This window comes from Brassica oleracea, chromosome C9 (assembly GCF_000695525.1).
Source record: "Brassica oleracea var. oleracea cultivar TO1000 chromosome C9, BOL, whole genome shotgun sequence".
Lineage (NCBI taxonomy): Eukaryota > Viridiplantae > Streptophyta > Magnoliopsida > Brassicales > Brassicaceae > Brassica > Brassica oleracea.
In genome coordinates, this window is record NC_027756.1 from 50,889,159 (window position 1) to 50,905,403 (window position 16,245).

General features: G+C 33.1%; 2 protein-coding genes and 1 long non-coding RNA gene across 4 annotated transcripts; 2 read left to right on the forward strand and 1 right to left on the reverse strand.

Annotated features, from left to right (window-relative positions):
* The first annotated feature begins 567 nt into the window (after nt 1-567).
* On the forward strand, nt 568-3,250 carry LOC106316645 (protein TRANSPARENT TESTA 12-like). Of its 2 annotated transcripts, XM_013754522.1 has the most exons (10): nt 568-618; nt 788-1,080; nt 1,162-1,449; nt 1,647-1,900; nt 1,992-2,078; nt 2,234-2,290; nt 2,424-2,662; nt 2,746-2,864; nt 2,957-3,046; nt 3,138-3,250. In XM_013754522.1, exons 2-10 carry the CDS (start codon nt 814-816, stop codon nt 3,198-3,200), a joined length of 1,464 nt encoding a protein of 487 aa, XP_013609976.1. In that variant the 5' UTR covers nt 568-618; nt 788-813; the 3' UTR covers nt 3,201-3,250. The 2 variants fall into 2 exon arrangements, with proteins under 2 accessions (XP_013609976.1, XP_013609978.1); XM_013754524.1 differs by lacking the exon at nt 568-618 and having other exon boundaries at nt 637-1,080.
* An 80-nt stretch (nt 3,251-3,330) lies between these two features.
* Nucleotides 3,331-4,348, forward strand: LOC106316811. Its single transcript, XR_001264980.1, has 2 exons — nt 3,331-3,860; nt 3,949-4,348. It is a non-coding gene; the product is annotated as an uncharacterized LOC106316811 (long non-coding RNA).
* A 307-nt stretch (nt 4,349-4,655) lies between these two features.
* LOC106315286 lies at nt 4,656-6,706 on the reverse strand. The gene is made up of 6 exons (XM_013753028.1): nt 6,358-6,706; nt 5,743-5,798; nt 5,242-5,307; nt 5,033-5,134; nt 4,789-4,956; nt 4,656-4,670 (listed from the first exon to the last, which is right to left on the reverse strand). Exons 1-6 carry the CDS (start codon nt 6,704-6,706, stop codon nt 4,656-4,658), a joined length of 756 nt encoding a protein of 251 aa, XP_013608482.1.
* Nucleotides 6,707-16,245: the final 9,539 nt, after the last annotated feature.

Consider the following 16,245-nt stretch of genomic DNA (forward strand, 5'->3'; position numbering starts at 1 on the left):
AACTCAAGCACTATGATCATCCACTCCTTTACCAACTCAAGCACTATGATCATCTACTCATCAAGCACTATGATCACCCACTCATTTACCAAATTAAGCACCATCTTTGTTATTTTATGTATTGTTGTTCTCTATAAATACCATCACTCATCTCACTCTTTTGTACACCATAAACAAGAACAAGAGTAATTCATCAAAGAACCATTACATCTTCTTCTTCTTCCTTATAATAAACTCTCTCCCTTATACTAGTGTTATTTACTTCCTACGGGTATCAAATTCTACTCTTATTTAAATTTCTCGATACTATAAATTATAAGTTATTTCTTAACAATAATGACGAAAATAGTCGACAAAAAAATGGAGTTGTTAAGTTCGTGACAACCAGTAATGTGGACGTACATGGCACATAAAGCGATGTAAACGGAGTTATTGAGTGAATTAAGTCAACGGTATGGTATTGGTGTTGAAATGAAAGAGGATTACAATGTTTTAAAATAATTGACGCATGCATGGTGGTTTAATGGTAAAATAAACCATCCTGGAAGCGAGAGGGACCGTAATTACTAATTAGAACGTTTCTAGCTTCTGAGTTTTGTTTCATGAGATTAGATGATGGTAACTGTTTTCCACAAATGTCTTTTTGTAACTATTTTCCACAAATGTCTCGGGAATTAGCACATTTTCCGGTTCTTAACCTACCGATTATAAAAAAACAATATTAATATGTGTGTGTGTTACTCAAGATCATCACGTATCTGCTCTCATCTACTCCTTTATTTTATAGATTTATAATTTTCCAGAAGATCGGCGATGGGAGAGAGAGACGACGAAACAGGAGGTGTAGAGAAGGCAAGGATTCCTCTGTTAAGGGATCGAAATGAAGCGGAGGAAGAGAGAGATATATTGGTGGAGACGAAGAAGCTATGGCGTATTGTTGGACCAGCCATATTCACCAGAATCACCACCTACTTGATCCTCGTCATTACTCAGGCCTTTGCCGGCCACCTCGGCGAGCTTGAACTCGCCGCTATCTCCATCGTTAACAACGTCATCATCGGCTTCAACTTCGGCCTCCTTGTATACACACACATAAGAGATACTATTTTTGGCTTGTATCATAATGTTCAACTTATCAAGAAACTATAATTTTGTATGCAGCTAGGAATGGCGAGTGCGTTGGAAACGCTGTGTGGTCAAGCGTTCGGAGCGAAAAAATATAACATGTTAGGAGTGTATTTGCAGCGGTCTTGGATTGTTCTCTTCTTATTCGCCATCTCGCTTCTCCCTATGTACTTCTTTGCAACTCCGATTCTTAAGTACTTGGGCCAGCCTGATGACATCGCCGAACTCTCTGGTACCATCGCAGTTTGGGTTATTCCTATCCATTTCGCATTTGCCTTCGTTTTCCCTCTCAACAGATTCCTCCAATGCCAGCTCAGGAATGTGGTATGTATATATGTAACATTTTCTAGTCTAGTTAATTTTTCATTCCGATAATAATCAGTCACAATTACAGTTAATAATCACTTGACAGCTTGTTCTAGCATTTCTAGCATAATAATATCCTTCACATTGGCCATGACTGAGTATGTTCCGTGATACTATTAATGTGAAATGGTGTTTGTCGCTTACGTTACAACCAGGTGATTGCAATAGCATCTGGAGTGGCACTTGTAGTTCACATATTTGTGTGCTGGCTTTTTGTGTATGTTCTTGAACTTGGAGTCATTGGGACCATGGCTACTGTTAACGTCTCATGGTGGTTCAATTTACTCGTCTTATTTACTTACACCACTTGCGGTGGTTGTCCGCTCACTTGGACTGGTTTCTCCATCGAAGCTTTCACAGGACTATGGGAATTCGCTAAGCTCTCTGTCTCCTCCGGTATCATGATTTGGTATTACTCGTTAAACGCCACTGGTGTCGAATTTTTCCGTTATGTTTCCAACCACAACACGACTTCTTACGATAGACTTTTATCTAGATAGCTTGGAGAATTGGTATTATAAGATTTTAATCCTGATGACTGGAAATCTGAAGGATACAAAAATTGCTGTCGACTCCCTGGCTATATGGTACGTCATATATATATATATATATATATATATATCTGAAGCTTAATATACAACATATGGAAAGCTTTAACTAAAGAAAATATGAAAAGCTTTCATATCATATTTAATTTATTTATCAACTAATTTTTTTATGATTGCAAATGTTCATTTGGTAGCATGTCGATAAATGGACTGGAGCTGATGATTCCACTTGCTTTCCTCGCTGGGACCGGGTATAACCAATCTCTCTTTATTATGACTATAGTGTATATATAGTTTTATTTTTGTTTAGCTTGACTTGTATTATTTCATATTATTGAAAGGCCTCTTTATATTAGTAATATGATGATATATCTGTTTTTATAGCGTACGAGTGGCAAATGAACTAGGAGCAGGCAGTGGGAAACGAGCAAGATTTGCAATGATCGTATCAGTGACACAGTCCTTACTCATCGGAATAATATTTTCGGTGCTCGTTGTATTTCTTCATGATCAAATCGGTTGGATCTTCTCTTCAAGTGAAACCGTCATAAAAGCAGTCAATGATCTCTCTATTCTTTTAGCTTTTACCATTCTTCTCAACAGTGTCCAACCGGTTCTTTCCGGTACGTTACTAAAACAAGCTAATTTGTTTGTTATTCCAGAATAAACCTGGTCAACGATTGTGAAGTGACTTTTTTTTTGTTAGGTGTTGCCATTGGTTCAGGTTGGCAATCATTCGTCGCATATATAAATTTGGGATGCTATTATTTCATCGGACTTCCACTTGGATTTGTTATGGGCTGGATTTTCAAATCTGGTGTTAAGGTAAAAGCCAGTTTTCTTTTAATATAACAAATTTTAGAATTTAAAGATTAACTAACCTATGTGTGTGTGTGTGTTGTGATTTTATGTTATAGGGCATTTGGGGAGGTATGATATTCGGAGGAACTGGGATTCAAACATTGGTATTGATATTTATAGTTGTGAGATGTGACTGGGAAAAAGAGGTAACTCGATTTTTTTTGTGTATTGCTTTTGGTACATGTGTATGTCTTTTTAATGCAATTGTTTTATCGTTTATTTAATATTTAATTGTAGGCACAAAAGGCAAGTGCGCGCGTTAGAAAATGGTCGACCTCAAACTCACAGGCAATAAATTGAAGATTGCATAATTTGTGTACAATAGTAGAATTATACTCCATAAAGCTAGGCCGTGGTTCACAGATTAAAAAATATTTAATTTTGTATATTTCCAAAATAAAAATATCATTTCCTATACACCTGACCATATTTCATACTTTACAACCACAATTAAACTGACATAGAAGTTTTTTCATAATTCCTCTTTTCTCCACTCAAGGCGCCGCCTGACTCAGATTTGTATCTCTCCGGTGGCTGGGCTCATCGCCGGCGCCGGAGAGACCCCCTCTCTCTTCTTTTCTTTTATTTGGCTTGTCGATGTGGTGGTATTATCTGGCTTTGGAGAAGGTGACGAGTCTTGTCGGATTCCCATGTCTTCCGTGGTCGTTTTCTGGCCCTTGTTCAAGTATTTCGTTTTGGCCTTTGTCCAAGAGGAGCTTGTGCGGTAGGGAGTTTTCTTGTTTCATGAGATTGTGTCCTCTTTGGATCGTATTTGATTCAGCGTAATATGATATTCAAAGGGCTTTGTGTTGTTGAGTTAGGTTTTGTTGGTCTATGTTATTTGTTGGGTAGCTTAGTTTCTCTCGCAACTGAATAGTTTATTGTCGGCTTTAGGTTCTTCGTTGCCCTTCATCAATCTCAAGACCTTGTTGATGCTTGTTCTCGGTTCTTGTCAGAGAGGTTAGGCTCTCTTGTTCCCTGTTTCTAGATGGTTTCTATCTAGGTATTGGTCGTGTCTCATGTTGTCCCACTTTTCTGCATTCGGAAGTGTTATGAAGATTAGCTAATCTTAGCTTGCCGGATTATGAAGAGGTGGTCTCTTATTATTTTGCGAGTAGGAAGATGTATCTTGATTTGCTGTGGACATCAATCGTATGTAGCAACAAGGGTCCTACTTGGCTGTATCAGTTACTGCCGTTGGAGTCGTATGTGAGACTCATCGTAAGAGAAGAGAGGTTTAAGAGCAACTCCGTTCTTCGTGCTTGGTGTCTCACAATCTCACGCCTCTCTTTGATCTTTGAATTTACATTTTCCCACATTTGGATGGGATTAATTCATGATGCCTATTGGTGTTTTTTCTATTTAAATTTTATTACTAGCCGGTTTGGCTCAGTGTTGTAAGAACATTTTGAAATACAAGCGTTAAAAAAAAAGGTAGGCCGTGGTTATGAGTAAAGCACATGCGGTATCATTTCAATCTCATAAGTTTACTCAATTAAAATTGGCGACTGGTAGATGATCGGTATATATAGACTCTAAAGTATCTGTTTTGGTTTTGTCAACCGAAGCAGTGATTGATTTGTGTTCCTTTACGAATAAGGAACAAAGCAACTTTCACTTCGCAATTTTCTTGTAAGAGTTATTTACATATATATAGAATCTCTCACGTTTTATTAGGATTTGGTTTGATATTCATGATCCATGTTTCGAGTGGATGCAAGAGCATGTTTATTGCAATAATCCCTAAGTGGATTCTTAGTGAATTTTTAACTATTAAAGTTAAGATAAGAACATTTATTAAGAGACACTTAATTATAGTGATCCAATGGTAGTTTTTAATTAAGGTTCTTAACAAAAAATAAATATTAAACTTATTTTTAAATTTTGCCAAGAAGTCCCATTGCCGATAAACTTTGTCCACAATCCCTTCGCCTATTTGATCCGCACGATGAAGCCTCTCTGCAGTAGGAGGAACTCCCCAGAGATATGGAACCGCCACTGTCATTGTTAACTTCTCTTGTAAACCGCCTTTGCTCTCTTTCTCTGCAGCAACAACCTTCAACACAAAAGTAAAAGAGTTACTTAAGACTTGAGTGAAAGAATGTTGGGAGATAGAGACTTCACAACACAACCTCTCCACCATATTCTAAGACAGTGTCTTCAACGACATCACTAAGCATCTCAACGGAGCGACATAATCCATAGATACAGAGTCTTCTTCCCATATCAAGTCCCTGACATATCAAAAGAGCGGGTGTTTATAGTGTTTAACTAACCAAGAAAGGGAATGTATTGCTTAAGTTTGTAGCTGCGATGTCGAAAAAAGCTCAGAGGCATAGACCTTGGGCAGGATCCATGTAGGACTTTCCTGAAACTTTGGAAGTTTCTTGGACTTCCCATGTTTCTTCTGTCACAAAGCATGTGAATCAATTCCCACTATAGATGATTACATAGAGAAAACATTATAATGAAAAAAACACGTTCAAGCAAAAAAGGCAGGTACTGTAACTACTTCACCAATCAGTCACAGTGACAATCTCAAACAATGGTTAACCAAAGTCTCTACTTTTCTGACTATCTAAGAAGCTAAAAGTTAACAGGAATGTAAAGGAAATGAAAATGAATACATTAGATGATTTGATGCAACGAGGAACCATGTTGCCACAATCTGAATTAGCCCATCAGAGGTGAAAAGTGTGGTCCTAATTTGATCAAAATCATGTATCAAACTACCACATGATTGAAATCAGAAAACAGAAAAAATACAGATTACGAAGATACCACATGAATTGATCAAAATCATGTATCTAAATGTTGAATCTCACAATTCAGAGTAAAATACCAATGGATCGCTAGCGAGATGATTACCGTTATTTCCATTGGACCATGTGAAGAACCCTAAAGAACGATCACTCAATCAGGTTGATAAGGAATGGATATGAACTCCAAAGGAGAACTGGATGGGATGAATGGTGACACAAAAGGCTGCGGAAAGACTTCTTGATACTACCAGACTTCGATCGTTGTCGGATGTGACGCACCGGTCCAAAAAAGAAGGATCGAAATTTGTAGATAACCTCACCAAGAAACTAAGAAGTGTTCTAAACAAAGAACAAAGAGATAAACTCATAAAAAGGGAAAAACAATCTATCTTATTTCGTGGCTCATAGGCCTTATTTATAGGATTACAAGTTGTAGAAATCCAAAGAAGAATGTGCTAAAAACAAGACATTGAAAATTGAAACAAAGACTTGACGAAATAAAGTCTTTGACTGAAACTTGGACTGCCTCTTGATATAGCCACGACCAGGACTTATTTGTTGACTCCCTCTTGGTATTATTGATGAGAATGGGCTTGAAATGGACTGAGGAAAGGGCTGGTCGAATTTGAAAAGAAACAATCCCATAATGAACTTTTCTTTGGGTTGAAAAGGCCTATTTCGCTCAGCAGCTGAACCAGCTCCATCTTCAGTGTTACTTAGTTCATTCAGCTCCAAGCTAGTGTCACTTAGCTCATCCAGCTCCAGAGTAGTGTCACTTAGCTCACTCAGCTCTTCTAGCTCGCCCAAGTAGGTGTTACTTCGTCCAGCTCGTCCAAAGTGGATTCTAGCTCGACTATATGTCTTAAAATGTGAAGTTGGACGGGAAAGGCAAGCTCCAGTACGGTCAGATCGGTCATCCGGCCATGGTTCCAGCCAAAGCTCCTTTCCGGACGCATGCGGGACGGTCCAGTACACTGCACGGTCAATATGTCCGGTACGGTGAAAAACATGAACCTCGGTTGAAATGTTCGTCTTGAACTCCATGCTGAACTGGTTCCATGTACTGATATGTGGACTGCTGCACATCACCATGGGAAGAAAGCATCATCATCGGAGAAGCTACCGTAATGCGATGCCTTAGCTTCAAGTCGAGCTGAACGAGAAGGCCAAGCGCGAGAAAGAAGAGAGAGCCACCGAGAAGAAAAGAGACGGAACCAACGCGACACCTCTCCTCTCTCCAATTGTTTTGCAACGCGTGGCAGGTAAGAAACGTGCCTTCGCTCTTTTAATTAAGAGACGCGTCTTCGGCAAATCACTTGTTATCTCTTTTTTTAATCCTAACTGATCTAAGATCACTCGTTCAGAACTACCGATAAACATGCTCTAAGGGGAATTGATTTAGTAGTTTAAGAAAGAAGGGTACATGGAAGTTTTGGGTGGCTACCAAACTTTAAATAATCTTCGTCGTAGATAATATCGATGCCAAGCAAGTGTGTAGAAAAGAATGTAGAATATCTTAAATATATTACATTTAATATAATTTATTTAATAATTGAAATCAAACAAGTAATAAAAAAAGGATATAAGACTTAGATAGAGTGTCCACGTAGGCAAAAATAATCGGCCAATGAGAAACTATATTTTTGCTATATCACCTCCTCTATTTGTTTTTACAAAATGATCCTTTAACTTTTTACTTAAACAATTATAACCGAAAATATTTTTTTAGTGAAATATATTATTTATATAAATATAATTATATTTTTTATTACATAATAGTTTGTAAAAAAATATTTAATGTAAATAATATCATAATTATATAAAATACTAAAATAAATTGGGTTGGTTTTTAACTTTCACAAATAAAAATATTATTTGTAAACTTAGAAAAGAATATATCAAGAATATTATATTTTTAGGAGAGAAAATAGAAAAATACATCGGAGACAAATCCATCTCTATTATGAAATTCCTCTATTTTAGAGAAAAAAATAGAGGAATACATTGGAGATGGTCTAAGGCATGGCCGACGTAAATGATCGACGTTGAGATTTCAGTTTTTCTGATTCTTACTATTCTAATGTTTCAATATAATTTGAATATTACATTTGCTTTATAATATAATAGTTTAAAATTATTTTTTGTTTCACTATATAAATTGTTTTTATATTTCAATGTAACTTTATACTTATTGGATATCGTGTGGCCAATTAAATTATGTAAATTACTGCGTAATTGATTAAATTTATATATTAAATGACAGTTTTATAAAGTAATAACTTTTAAATATTAGAACCGGAGGATATAAGCCTCAGATAGAGTGTCCACGTATGCAAAAATAATCGGCCAATGAGAAACTATATTTTTGCCATGTCACATTCTCTATTTGTTTTTACAAAATGATCCTTTAACTTTTTACTTAAACAATTATAACCAAAAATATTTTTTTAGTGAAATATATTATTGTAAAGAAATATTTAGTGTAAATAATATCATAATTTTATTAAATACTAAAATAAATTGGGCTATTTTTCAACTTTCACAAATAAAAAATATTATTTGTAAACTTAGAAAAGAATATATCAAGAATATTTTTTTTCAGGAGAGAAAATAGAAAAATATATCGGAGACAAATCTATCTCTATTATGAAATTCATCTATTTTAGAGAGAAAAAAAATAGAGGAATACATTGGAGATGGTCTAAGGCATGGCCGACGTAAATGATCGACGTTGAGATTTCAGTTTTTCTGATTCTTACTATTCTAATGTTTCAATATAATTTGAATATTTTCTTTGTTTTATAATATAATGGTTTAAAAGTATTTTTTATTTCACTATATAAATTTTTTATATATTTCAATGTAACTTTATATTTATTGGATATTGTGTGGCCAATTAAATTATGTAAATTACTGTGTAATTAATTAAATTTATATATTAACTGACAATTCTCTAAAGTAATAACTTTTAAATATTACAGATTTTAATTAAAACTGATTACATTTTGAAACAGATAGAGTAATCTATAAACTAATTATATATAGATATGAGGACAAAATTGTAAAGAGGTCTCACCTTGAATTTCTCTCATTCTGTGCATTCCTAATTGGAAGAAGATAAACAACATCTAATATTATGTTACTTTCAATATATTAGAAAAGGTCGAACCGTAAACCAATTAAGGATGATGTAAGAAAGACATAAAGATGTATTTCCAGTTATCACAAATATATAATCAATTGACAACAACTTAATTATGTCTAGCGTAGGATAACAAAGAAGAGTTTTCATACCTTCTAATATTATAATATATCACTATATTAGTGGCTAAATCTCTTTTCTCTAGCACAAATACTCACTCCATTCTTGGAGTTTAACATTTTATATCTGATGATATTAGTAGTTTGATCCCAAGAAAAAGGAACGGTCGAACTGTACATTGTAATTGGAGAAAGAAAACAAACAAAAATCAACCGAAAACTTTTAAGGTATATGAAACAAAAATTGGAAATAGCAATTTTCTGCAATTAAAGAATAAGGCAATAAAATTGTATAAATACAAAATAAAACAAAAAATATACATAGAAATAAAAATTTAGTAAAATAAAATCATAATATAATTTCCATAATTGATAGTGCTCAATTACACTAAAAAGTCTAAATTTACAACATACATAGTTTTATTTACATCTTTAAACCTATTATCTAATTAAAATAAGTTTAAAAAAAAGTGTCAGCATGAAGAGTTAGAAAATATACGATAAAATATCATATATAACATTAAAAATACATTATCACTGATCACTAAAAAATCATGTTAGTAGTAATAAAAATGAAATGACAACACATTTATTAAAACCATAGAACGGCATGCAACAAGGTATTATTAAATATACAAACTACAAATTAAATATGTTCAACGCAAACACACATAAAAATGAGACATCATATTTGGATATATTTAAATAAATAATTTAAATATATTTTATTCTTGATAATTTTATTTAAATATATTTTATTCTTGATAATTTTAAAATTATTACTTAAAAAGAAACTAAATTATTAAAAAATTAATATACAAATAAAACTAAAGCAATATTTTGTAACGTCAAAATAATAAATGAATAAAAAATATATTATGTTAATAAAATAGATTTTAGATTTTAAAGACTTCTAATTCATGTAATATTACAAAATTCAAAATTTGTTTATTACAATTAATATTTTACCGTTAGATATATTAAAATAATATTCTAGATCGATATTCAATTGTCAATTTTTAACTATTACACGTAAAAAAATATTATTAAGTACGGGTTTTTTTTTTGAAAAGGGGGTTTTATATTTTAATTAGGTTATTGGAGTACTTTTTCTGTTCGTGAATTTATTCGAGATGAGATTCCGATATTTTAAACTAAGATAATTTATGTTCTATACATAATTATATATTTTTTTACATAATTTTAAAATATCGGACTTGATTCTTCATATTTTATGAGTTAATTGTGTTACATATAATAGAAATATTTACTTCAAAATAAAAATATAAAAAAAAATCAAATTTAAAAATTAGCTATATATAATTTAATATACAAAAATTCACATACAAATAAAAATGATAAATGTAACAAATTTAAATATATTATCTACGCGTAACGCGGAGAAAGTATTTAGTTCAAATACATGTCGGATGCTCTAAAAAGTAAATGATATGGAATAATCAGAATAAATATAGAATGTTGATTTATATTTATAGAACTGCATATTGGTTTAAGGCATTCGTCCAATTTTATTTGGAACGGTAATTTATGTCTTTAAGTGCCAACATATAGAGCGAAATTCCAAAAGATCCAGCTTACAAAAACCAAAAATTACTATATAAAGGTTTGATTCAATTGGCCTTGTCAAATCTATTTCTTATGGTTGAATCAATCATTTGGATTCTAAACAGAAGAATATATAGATCTAAATTGTAACAATACCACTGTAATACAACAAAGAGAAATTGTGTTCATAATGCGACAAACAATCAAAGATCGCAATTGTAGTTGGATGTTGTTCTCATCTTTTTACTTTTGTAATTTGTTTCTTTTTTCTTTTTTTTTCTTACTTTTGTAATTTGTTGGTTTTCATTATTACGTATCAGATCTCTTAGAAACACAAAGAGTTATAAGAACAATTTTTCTTATTAGCTTTAGAAACTACTCAAAACTAAAACTCTCAATATGTTTCTCTCAGATCATATGGAACACCTCTCCATTAGACCTATATTTATATGAAAGACAATTCCCTTTAACATGTGGGATATGGAAAACACAAACCTAACCTAAATAGAAACTTATTTTTCCTATTTCTAGGTTTTCTTATTGTGTTTATCTTAACATATTAAACATCTAATAATATGTTAAGTTTCCACAAGCTTGGAATTATCCAACATATAAAATGAGAGATGTAAACTAGAAATATAAGGTTAATTATACATATGTTCAGTTATCCATTGGGTTCGAATATCCAATCTCTCCTAATTCAATATCCGTTCGAATATTTTGCTAATTCGGTATTTCGGTTCAGGTTTTTTGGATCGGATTCGGGTGCGGCTTCAGATATCTGGTAAAGTGCCCACTCCTAAGTATAATCCATGTTCAGAACTACGCTAGGCGCTAGTCGGGCGGCAACCCCGGGCCTAGCGAGTTACCGAAAAATCAGGGAGTACTGAGGATTACGCGGGGCCTAGTTTTAAATACAATTTAATATATTTAGCTATTTTTAAACATGATGACACATGTTCTTAGACATAATTATATAATTTTATATATAATTTTAAACAGCCTCTTTTTGATTTGTCGAACATCTAGATTATGGTGTGTTTGGTACAAAAAAAATTCTTAAATGAAGTAATTATGTGTTTGTTTTGGGTTTGATAGCTAATTCTAATTATTTAGTAATGAATAATTACACAAAATCTGTCAATAATGAGTAAAAATAATCAGCCGTGTTTCAACTTTACACGGACGAAAAAAAAAAAAAAAAACTTAGGCGGTCTAGGCAGAAATTATGCGGGAGTTAGGTGGTCAACGCGAGAATTAGACGGTCTTACGCGAGTCAACGTGGATCAACGTCTAGATATACCGATTTGGGCATATTCACCGCGGTCAACCTCCGAACAACGCCTAGGCGGCTGCATTTTTGAACAGGGAGTATAATGGGGGTGATTGCTAAGTGCTGTGAGTGCTTTCCATAGTTTATTTTTTTTTCTACATCCATTTTAGTTTACAATCATGCTTTAAGAAAAAAATTAAAATTACAACCATAAAAACTAAAATAGGAAACAAAATAGCTTTGGAAATCAAAATTTCTAGAGCTTTATATTTAGTGCTCTGGAAATAATTAATTTACAGCTACATCAATAAAATCTACAGCTGTTATTCTAAAACCAAAAAATAAAAATCATGTCACTTACCAATCATCCCCAATATTACAGTTTACTAACTCTGCTACCAAAGCTTTTTGGCAAACACGGCCGAACTTTTACTTATTATGAACCGGACCGGAAGTCTATGCATCCGCTGCTTCTGCCCAGGGCCGACACTGTTCACACACACACCAAAACACTTCGACCTCGAGGTTTAAACCTAATCTTCGGCCAGGTTTATGTTATCATCCTTAGTTACTTTCGGTTAGATTGTAACTCATATTCTCTGAAACCTTCCCGTTGCTAATATATAAACATTTATTTTCATCAATTTAAATCTGATTGGTGTTCGAACAATAACGTATCTTGTTTAGCCAACAACTGGATCGTTCGAACAATAACATATCTTGTTTAGCCAACAACTGGATCGGGAGTGATATACGTCTTCCGATCTTATTTTTTTTTTTTTTTTTTTTTTTTTTGATTAACCTGGAGGGATCTCAACCCCCAGGGGACTAACCCCTCGGCGCGAGACAGCCCATTTGTTACTATGGGAATTAGATACCCAATTGCCTGGCCAAACACTTGGGCGTATCTGAGAGGGAGGATCGAACCCGCGGCCCTTAGGACCAACGAACTCGCCTCGCGCCACTCGACCACAAGCGCTTGGTTAATTTTTTACATGTTCATATTTGGTTAATAATATTTCGGGTTTGAATATATTTTATATCACTTACATGATCCATTAGAGCATCTTTTATAACTCAAATCAATTGCTAATTCAAAATTTTAGTTTAGAAAAAAATTAGATATATACTAGAGGTCATTAGCTCAACTAGAAATGACCCTGACCATTGTGTTAGAGGTCACCGGTTCGAATGTCCACTTAGACGAAACTAATATTATATGCTGTGGTTTCGGTCTTGGGAATTAGGGCTTCGGCCCGAACTTCCTGTAATTCAAAAAACAAAAGTTTAGATATGTGAGATTTGGGGGGATTTACTCTCTCGATCATATTGGGTTTAATAATTGTATTTATTTGTGAATAAATTATCCATCTTTATTTCAAGTGTTTTATATGTAATGTTTTGCAAAGTATATTATGTGATTGTGGTGAAGTTTGGATTGGATCAGTTTGATATATACATGTTAAACATCTAGTCATATATTTTGTGATATGATAAAGTTTGATACGTCGTTATCACATACCACACCATCGACAACAGTTTTATATAGCACATTTGATGATTGGTTTAGCATTTTAACAAACTCAACTTATAATAGTAACTATATAAACTTACTGTGGCAATGCAATGAAGCATGTACATATGATAGCTAGAAACCGAACTTTGTTGTTGTTTCTTAGTTAATTGACGAAACAAGCATATATATACTGGAGGTCTACTTGTTAGTGTAGAAGTCATGATATTCAATATCAACTAGGGAAATCAGGGCCGTCTTTTTGCACATGCAAGTGGAGCGGTTGAACAGGGTCCAAAATTTTAGAGGGTCCATATTTTTTTTATTTTAGTAATAGTATAATATAAAATAATATATTTATAAAAAAAAATCACATAGCTATATGTAAATTTAATTTTCGTATTTATTAATTACAAAATTTATTTTGTTAACATAACCAACAAAAAATGCAATAAGTTAGGAAGTAATTAGCATTTATATCAATTATAAATTTTGGAAAGTAAAAAAATAGCTGTTGGTGTTTGTTTTAATATTCAACGTAAGTTTAGAAAGTTAATATTCTAATTTGATTATGTTTAGGAAACTATTATAAATTAGTGATTATAAATAAAGACAAAAATATATAATTTTTTCACCAACTTTTCCAAAAAAAAAAAAGTAAACACAAAGAAAAAAAAGACAAGTCCAAGCTTCTTCCGTCGTGAAGAGAAAAAGAAGAGTCTCCAAGTACTAAGAGGTGGGATATTTTAAAAGATAATATAAAAGACCTTACACTTACGCCATTGTCATCTACTCGTTCAGAGAGTCGTGTAAATAGTGTTAAAGCAATTAAATTCCAAATTTTAGAAATCCGTAAGGCTTTACTTTCAGATCTCTTAGAAACACAAAGAGTTATAAGAACAACTTTTCTTAGTAGCTTTAGAAACTACTCAAAACTAAAGCTCTCAATATGTTTCTCTCAGATCATATGGAACACCTCTCCATTAGACCTATATTTATATGAAAGACAATTCCCTTTAACATGTGGGATATGGAAAACACAAACCTAACCTAAATAGAAACTTCCTTTTCCTATTTCTAGGTTTCCTTATTGTGTTTATCTTAACATATTAAACATCTAATAATATGTTAAGTTTCCACAAGCTTGAAATTATCCAACAACGTATGTATTTGTCAATCTGTTTATTATCTGATTAATAAATCTAAGCTGTTTAAAAAAAGGTTTGACTCAATTTCTTATATTAAGAGTGGTTGAAACGACCGAATAAAATTGTACTAACATATTAACTCGCATAATATTTTTTAAAGATTTTCAGATTTGTTTTCAGAAAAAGGCGATTTCATAAATAAATAGAAAACAAAAATGGACCCGTTGCATGTGGAATCAACTATAGTAAGCTGCACTTAAGCAGATTTTTAACTCTTTTTTTTATCTCTTCTTAAAAAAAGAAAAAAATCAATCGCGGACCGCCACGTATCAATGGAGCCCGCGAAAATCACAAAAACCCCAAAAAAATCGATCTTTACCTCATAGTTTTTTTTACCGGTATTTCTCTTTTTTGCGGAATCCACGCCTGAAAATTCCTCTAAAGATGCTGCGATGCACGTGGTCTTATAAAATGCTCCATATGTTCCACTTCCACTGTTGGGTATCATTTAGTTTATTAGTTAATCTTTTATCGTCTTATTGTAAACACACATGCAGACTACTATTATTGGTTGACGTACGACAAAAAAGTAGTTAAAATAAGGAAAAAATTTGGGTTTACCCCGTGGTGAATTCTCTAATTCATCTCACCATTCTACACCAATTAAAGTGCCACGTAAGATTAATAAAAAAAAGAAATAAAATTATAAAAAAGGAAAACAGATGAGAAAAAAAAAAGACGTCGCCTTTTAACAAGAAGAGAACGTGATCTTTGACTCATCTTTTAAGTTTTCAGTTTCACATCAATTCCCAATTCACATACGAAGAAGATAACGTGATCTTTGATTACTAATCCTACGACATATTGGTATATCTCATCATCAATTCCCAATATATCGTCATGAAATAAATTCTAAACTAAACCCTTAGATTCTAAATCCAAACCAGACTCTAAATCCAAATTTACTATTTAAGTTTAGAGTTTAGAGTTTGGGTTTACGGTTTGGGTTTAGGGTCTAAGATTTGAGTTTAGGGTATAGGGTCTGGGTTTAGTGTCAAGAGTTTGGGTTTACAATTTCGAGTATATGGTTTGAGTTTATAGTTTAGGTTTAAGGTTTACGGTTTGGGTTTAGAGTCCAAGACTTGGGTTTAGGATATAGAGTTTAGGTTTATAGTCTAGTTTTTGGATTTAGGGTATATAATTTGGGTTTATGGTCTAGGATTAAGGTTTAGGGTATAGGGTTTCACTACAAGGAAACAGCGACATACTGAGGGAAAAAATCGTCGGTATGTCGTCGGGATAACTTTATTCCGACGACATACCGACGAAACAAGTCCTCGGAAATTCATTTTTCCTCGGAAATCCCTCGGAATTTTCCGACGGAATTCAGAGGAAACAAATTTCCGAAGAAATTCCGAGGACCAACAGTTCGTCGGAAAGCTCCTCGGAATATACCGAGGGAGAACTTCCTCGGGATATTTCGATGGACTTTCCGATGGTCCAATCCTCGGAAGTTTAGACGAAATGTTCCTCGGAATTTTCATCGGTAATTTCCGAGGATCAGAGCCCTCGGAAAATTCCGAGGAACGAGTCCCTCGGTATATTCCGAGGGTTCATTTCCTCGAAATTTAAAAAAAAATAATTTTTTTTAAAAAAATAAAATTTTTGAAATTTAAATTCGAAAATATAAAATTAAAATTAAAATTGAAATCATATTAGTTAATATTCAAAGTTGTACAAATAAAAATAAAACATTCCGAGTTTTTTGAAAAAATAAAAAACTACGGGTCTGGCACGTCCGGGAACACCTCGTTCGGGTACA